Raw genomic sequence first — 7,263 nt, forward strand, 5'->3', positions numbered from 1 at the left:
GATACCAGCACTACAAGTCTCTGAACCTCTCCAGCTTTTTTGGCACACTTTCTAATCCCCTTCCTCTTGCTACTCAGGCTGCACACATAGACACAATGCAGCAGTGAGTGTTGCAGTGGAGGCTGGTGTACGCCAAAACTGGGATATTCACTGTGCAAACAGAAACCCATAACCGAGTCCCAGAACTGGATCCAGAGTTCTACGTGTGAATATGTGTCTGAGCACATGTAAGTACATTTACAGACAGACACACAAAGACGTTCTCCGCTCAGGGGGGAACTGTGTGAGAGAGAATCAGGTTCCCCCTCTCCCTGTGTGACACCTTAACCTCCTAACCTAAAGACCTTATCATCCACAAGATTCAATAACAGGAGAGAATGAACTCCTTTGACTGTGTGCCTTTGAGAAAACTTACAAAACGTGCAGTTCATTCACATTTTCCTATAACAACGTTAATGGCGCCACAGCCGGCCCAGTGAGCGTCTCTGTGATACGGCATGTGAAGGTGAATTAGGAACAGCTTGCTATAAGTACAATGCTGGCATGGGCTATGCGCAGTCTCCTCTGGTCTGATTCGTCTCCTCTACAGCAGCTGCTGATGTCAGTCCAGGTCAGAGATCCCATGATCCTCTGCTCCTGAGCACCACACCCAGCCAGAGAATAAAGCCTTGGTCTGGTTACCCAGGCTCCCCTGCTCCCATTTCACTGGAGAAACGCTACACCCAGCAGGGCGCGCATCACCTCGGCTAACTTACATCCTGACAGAGGGGAAAGCTATGCTGTAAGCATGCAATCCCACTGAGAGAGGAGACATTTAGATTAGATGCCAGCTAAAGGCAGCACTTTTGTTTCGAATGCACCAAAAACTCCTTTAGCTCAGCATTATAGTGGCTTACACTTTCCTTCTTATTTTTGCAGCTTACAAACGCAAAATGACTTTTGGTCTTTCGCTCAACTTCACATCACATCTTCCATCCTTTATCCACACATATGTGTACACACCAACACACGCTTGGCTTGGCTCCAGTTTCTCTAAATTAACAGAGGAATGTTTGGACAGCCATGTAAGTGACTTGGAGCCTTTACGCCTGATTAATGCACAAAGTTAGTTTCCCTCGTCCATCCATTATACCCCAACCACTGACTTTATGTCTTCAGGGAGGCCAGACATAAAACATAACACACACCTGTGCAGACACACACACATAAAAATAAGAAAGCCGGGAGAGAGCTGCTTCTATTTTGCTGCACTAAAAGCCACTCGTCTCTCTGAGTAATAAGATGTTATGCAATGCAGTTCAGCTGCTAGTGGGCCCTGGGGCTGCGTGCTGGAGTCGAACAGAGGCAGGCTAGGCCGGCTGGCTACTGCCGGTGATGTTGAGGCAGTGCTTTAATAGCCACCTAGCAGTTTATGTCAGTGGAAGCAGCATTAGACAGTTGCATTAGCACTCCCCGATGCATTACCGAACACTGGCCGACCCGGTAATTCATCAGAAGAAGGATCAGAGATGATCATGTGAAGTTAACATGAGGGTTTGTTAAGTTATATAACTTCACAAGAAAGGGAAGCATTTGAATTTTATCACCTGCTCTGGAATGTAGAACCAAAATAAAAACCCCTTTTTAAAAAAAATACATAAATCAGGGAACAAGCAAAGCATTAAAAGACAGCTTCCAGCCATTTCCAGTTTGTGCTTGTAACACATGATAATGCAAGGAGGATTCTGTTTCCAGGAAAAAATAAATAAAAAAAACAACACCACCCAGATATGTCACAGCCTGTAAGCATACAGCAGTCCTCATCTGAACTGATCTCCAAAGAGGCATTTGATTATGATGCGTGCGCCATAAGCAGGAGTGGGTGGCTGTTCATAAACATTCCTTCACACGGTGAATGAGGAATCTCCGCTCATTTCAGTCATTTCTTTGCCCTGTTCACATAAAGCGATGCCTGTGTGCTGCTTCAGCTTCATCAGTGTCGTGGCAGCAGAATGGTGAATAACAACACGCTCCCTCCTCCTCCTCCTCCTCTTCTTCCTCCTCCTCCTCCTCCTCCTCAGCACTGAGCGTGCAGTTACAACAGGGCCCAATAGGTGATGGATGTCACATTGCGATGCTACCAAGCGTTGCAATTGAAAAGTAGGGCAACATCCTCCCCCACCCTCCCTAAATATTGACGTTGTGGACTAGAAAATACCCCCCAGTTGCACGAGAGGAGCAACATCGTTTTCCACACAAGGCCACAGAGGCAGCGATTTTAATTCTCCAACCACATAGTACTGACGCAGTGCGTTGTTTAGGCTATTGTGCACAGAAAACTGGGACAGACACAACCTTTTAATTCTAGGTTATTCCGGGCTCCATGCTTTTTTATTCCCAAGCAGAAGGAGGGGAGGGGGAAAGCCGGAGAGCTCATTGGTCGAGTCGCTCTGCAACACTAGCCTCAAGAAGCACTAACCTGCAACCGACCAGTGCGCAAAAATAACCACCACATCCCCGGCTACTATTGTTCCGCGTCCACCACCCCTTCCGCGCTTCCATACCGGCGTCCTCCTCCTCCTCCTCCTCCTCCCCCCCCTCCTCCTCCACCACCACCTCCACCTCTCCCTCCTCTCCCAGCCCCCCGGACACTTACGTTCTCGGTGTCCCGTTCGTTCACCGTGGGCAATGGCGTTCTGGTCGACATCTTGTGTTGCTTCGCAGGCCCGCTCGGCGATGCAGCGGGGCTGGGCAGAGCAGAGCAGACGCGGCTGCGGTCCGTCGGAGGAGGGGTAGGGGTTGGGGGTAGGAGTAGGGTTAGGGGTAGGGGTAGGTTAGGGGTTGGGGGTAGGGGGGTGGGGTGGGGGGGGAAGAGAGAGAGAGAGCGGTGCCTCTTGTCTCTCTCTACATCCCCTGTAAACACCGCAAAACAAGCGGCCCGGGTTGTCTTCCTCTTACCGCAGCATAGCGCGCACAGGGCCCAGCCGGCGCGCCAGATTTTCTTATTGGCTTTGTGCACTTCCCTTTCAGGTAGGCTGGTGGCAGACAGAAAGGGAGGACAGAGAGACTGAGAGAGAGAGAGAGAGAGAGGGAGGGAGGGAGAGAGAGAGAGAGAGGGGGGCAGGCCAGGAAGATGCGTCGATAGCGGATGGGTCTGCGCAGCTCATCTCAAACCTCCCACCAGGAAGGATGGAGGGATTTCTCTCTCTCTCGCTCTCTCTCTCTCTGTCTCTCGTTTTCTGTTACGCACAGACTCCCTTTGACGCGCAGCTCATCATTCGAGTCACCTGAAAACAGTTACGCACAGTTGGATCAGTGTCTGTCACGGTGTGCACAAGCTCCATGCTACTTGTATCACTGACCACACAGAAGTATTTCATCATGCAATCTGAACACATGACTCAGTATTACTTGAATCACTATTTTCTTTACTTTCTTGCACTCATCATGTTTTAATTGTGTATTATTTCCCAAGCAACCATGCGGTTTTGCTCCCTTGTGTGAATATGACAACGAGGTAAACAGTGTCCAGAGAGAGGCCTAGCTCAGGGACAAGGCCTGTGCCACACCATAAACTGAACAGACTTTGCCATCTGTTGGAGCATCACAGTATTACACCACCCTCCTCATCCTCACTCTTCCTCCACGTCTAATTAATAATGCAACAGTTGTTTTCCTGGTAGTGACTATGGAGCAAAAAAAAAAAAAAAACCGTGCAGTTTCCAAGAGGCAGCTTTTGTATTTTTCATGCATGACATCATTACCTGTTTATTTCCAAGGTGTGGTGGTGATAACGTGACATGCGCACACGTAGTTTGTCCACTAGGTGTCAGGCTGCTCCTGCACATTACGCACTCCCCCTCAATCCCCTTAAATAAATGTCATGCTCACTCCACTTGCTCAGCGTTCATCCTCTTGTCTGATAAGTTGTGAATGCACTGACATGTCATATTGCAGTGAGGAACAAGCAGCGTTAATGTCCATTACTGTGTCTCTTGTGTGAGATGTCACATCTTCTTTTGTCTCTTTTGCATTGTTGTGGAATTCAGACGGACAGTGCACCTTACTGGGTGTTACATGACTGATGGTTTGTCTCACGCAGCAGAGAGGCCCCAGCCGTAACAATGGACACAGCGTGACATAATGTGTCACAATAACTGACGGATACAGGACCTGAAAGCCACTGAGAACATTAGGTCTGTTTCTGTGGTTTTGAGGAATCTGTAATTTATTTTCCGCCAAACTCGGCCCTGTAGCATCGCCTCAAAAAGAGGCCTGCCCCTCCCCGTCAGCAGAGTCACGTTGATGCATTTCATTGAAAAATCTTTAGTCTTAATCATTTTTTTGTTGTTAGAGTTACCAGAACAATATGCGAAGAGATAAGACAGTTCAGCAAAACAAAAGGGGTCCAACACTGAAATCTTGGCATGTAGTTGGGCATTTTTGGAATTCTGCATCTGATCCCATCGTGGATCGGATCCCAACATAGCAGATCTTATCCTCTCTGAGCCCTAACAACTGGGACCAGCTAAATTATCCCAGCAAGACACATCCTCTTACTACTAATAGTGAGATATTTGGCTGTGTTTTGCTAGTATCTATTTTAGATTTGATAACATTTATCTAGTCTTATGTGTGTCTGTGAGTTCATACATTTATGCAGTGGATGAATATCAATGAAAGACTTTTTTTTTGTTGTTCGCTTGAGTTCATTAGAATGAGTGACACCTGCAAAGCTAAATTCACTCTGAAAACAATCAATGCAGCACAGTTTCTTCTTGTGGTATTGCATTATGCCGAGGCCTTCAGCATTCTTCAGTTAAAACATCTTCAGAGCTCTCTTGGTTCGTGCCTGGGATTTGCATTCTCTACCTGAGTTGCACTGCTGTGGAATGTAATGGGCACTGACACTGGTTTAATGAGTGCATGTACACCCAAGGCCAAATGCAATTACATGCTCTCACAGGCAACCATCAAAAAAGAGGCAGCTGTTAAGAGCCATTCATCGCGGATGGTCATGCAGTTAACTGTATTTGCAGGACAGGGGGTGAGAGGAAAGAGTAGAAAGACAGAGAAAGAAGCAGGGGGGGGAAGAGAGAGGCTAAACTCATTATGAGGGAGATAGTGGAGTAGCATCTGTCAGCACTGGCAGTTTACCACATCTCTTTTTGCCTGACTCAGTTTCACCAGTGAGAGTCGAGCCATGCTCTCCAGTCAGTAAAAATGTTTGCACACATCCTGCACAAGTGTGGGAAATATCAGGAACAGCCTCTGCAGGAAGGAAGATGTTTTGTAGAGTTTTGCATGCCCACTTTTACCCCCTCGTTGTGCCTCTCGTCTGTTGCCATTACATTCAAATCACAGGCACAACCTTACATTATCTCAAGAAGAAATGATCATTGTTGAACTTTTATTAACTCTTTCATGAAATAGTAAATTACTGTGAAGATACTGTTTGACTCTGCGCCACCATCTGCTCATACTCTGCTACATGTGCTGCAGACAGAACTGAGTGTTGTAAATATTGGAGTAAGAACTGCTCTGCTGGTCAAACTATATGATGACACCATTTCTAAACTACCCCAAGCATCTTTTTTTTGTAATGTGTTCTGCCAAAAAAAATAAACAAATCAGTGCATATCAGACAGTGTGTATGCCAATATCATTCTATCTTTGATAAATATATCTGTGATAGGCCAGTTTCAGGCAAGAATATCATTAATATTGGCTAACCATAGCACCATTCATGCATTTATATTCAAAACGAACAATCAGGTTTTTCATCATGATTCAAGTTTCATTTAAAGAAGTACTCCACTGATTTAGCATTGCACTTCTATAAGTGTCAGTGTTGCAATGGGCATTTTAATAATAAGGATCACTGCAACAGAGCCAGTGATCTTATATTTTATGCATTTTTCCTTGTCAAAGTCATGTAACCTGATCACCAGCAGTTCAGCTCGAGACTTGGGTGTATTATGCTAGAAGCGTTTAATGTAGCCTTAAGCCACTGGTGTCAAACAGAGATGAGACGCACTCTGCCACCCCCGGGTTTTTTTCATTTTCAAACTTGTAGTCTTCAGGCCTAAATTTATCAGATTTCACACAGCTCCCTCTGGAGCCACAGAAGGCTTCATACAACTTATTTTCACATATGCAGTAGTACTCCCTAGTTAACAGACTTTAATGTGTAACATTAGTACAGTTTTACTTTGAATAAATACACATGCCTCTTGATTAGGAAACAAAGTTGTAGCTTCAAAGAAACATCGTTTTGTCTCGCTGTAGATGAAATATTTCTCATCCAGATGGTTTCAAGAGTCTCGATGGATTCTGAAAACATCCAAAGAACTGTAATTCTGTGTTTTTTCAAACGTTAAAGAGTATTTATTTGTCTGGAATAAAAACAGATGCTTGTGCTTTGTGGTTCACATATAATGTTAGTACATGTGATAAGTAATAAGAAACACAAACTGGGGCAACCTCAAATTAGACTTATGGTCTAATTCATCTTGAAGAAACATGTGCCAACATGATTAAGACCCATTTAGATATGTATGGAGAAGCTTGGATGAATGTAAAGTTTGGGGTTTGCATTCTAAATTATCACTGTTTTAGCAAATGTTGCAGTTCTAATTGCCACTCATCAGTTTTAACTAAAGCACACAAAAGTATAACAAATGTAAAAAGCCATCAGCAGACATTCCTGCTTTGGAAACCTGTTAACTGCACACCTTACAAGGCAGAGCTTGCACTCTGCTGTCTGCTCTGACAAGTCAATAAAACCCACTGGTATGCTGAACATTTTTGGAAGGCAAGATAGATATGAGGCTGTGGTGGAATTTGATCAGGCAGAGAGCCAGCCTTCTGTTCATTACAGAGCTTTCCAGCAGCAACACACCCTCCTGGTGAGCACACCTCAACCTGAGGAAAAGTATTACTGACTGGCATGTCAGGAGCTCATGCCCACCCTGAGCCTCCCCTCACCTGCTTGTCTTCATCGCTGTCACACATGCATGTATTCACGCCCACACACGCTACATGCAGCACACACACACACACACACGCACACATGCACACACACACACACACACACACACACACACACACACACACTATGTACTAGTTCTCTCGAGTTCTCCCAAGTTGCATTGGGAGGGATCGCAGGGAAGTGGAAAATATGAAAAGACTTGAAAATCCAGGGCAGATGTCAAACAACAGGGCAGGAGAAATGGAAGTGGGTGTAAGTGAGAATCTCAAGACATGGCTGCAGAAATGTGTGTG

General features: G+C 45.5%; 1 protein-coding gene across 4 annotated transcripts in view; it reads right to left on the reverse strand.

Annotated features, from left to right (window-relative positions):
• The window catches only part of LOC103360620 (serine/threonine-protein kinase MARK1), a 32,164-nt gene extending 29,451 nt beyond the window's left edge, over nucleotides 1-2,713 (reverse strand). For all 4 annotated transcript variants that reach the window (XM_008286446.1, XM_008286445.1, XM_008286444.1 and 1 more), the window contains exon 1: nucleotides 2,636-2,713. In XM_008286446.1, the coding sequence (XP_008284668.1) occupies nucleotides 2,636-2,686 (51 nt within the window). In that variant the 5' untranslated portion in view covers nucleotides 2,687-2,713. The remainder of the gene's footprint in view (nucleotides 1-2,635) is intronic.
• Nucleotides 2,714-7,263: the final 4,550 nt, after the last annotated feature.

This window comes from Stegastes partitus, unplaced genomic scaffold (genome assembly GCF_000690725.1).
Source record: "Stegastes partitus isolate 25-593 unplaced genomic scaffold, Stegastes_partitus-1.0.2 Scaffold455, whole genome shotgun sequence".
Lineage (NCBI taxonomy): Eukaryota > Metazoa > Chordata > Actinopteri > Pomacentridae > Stegastes > Stegastes partitus.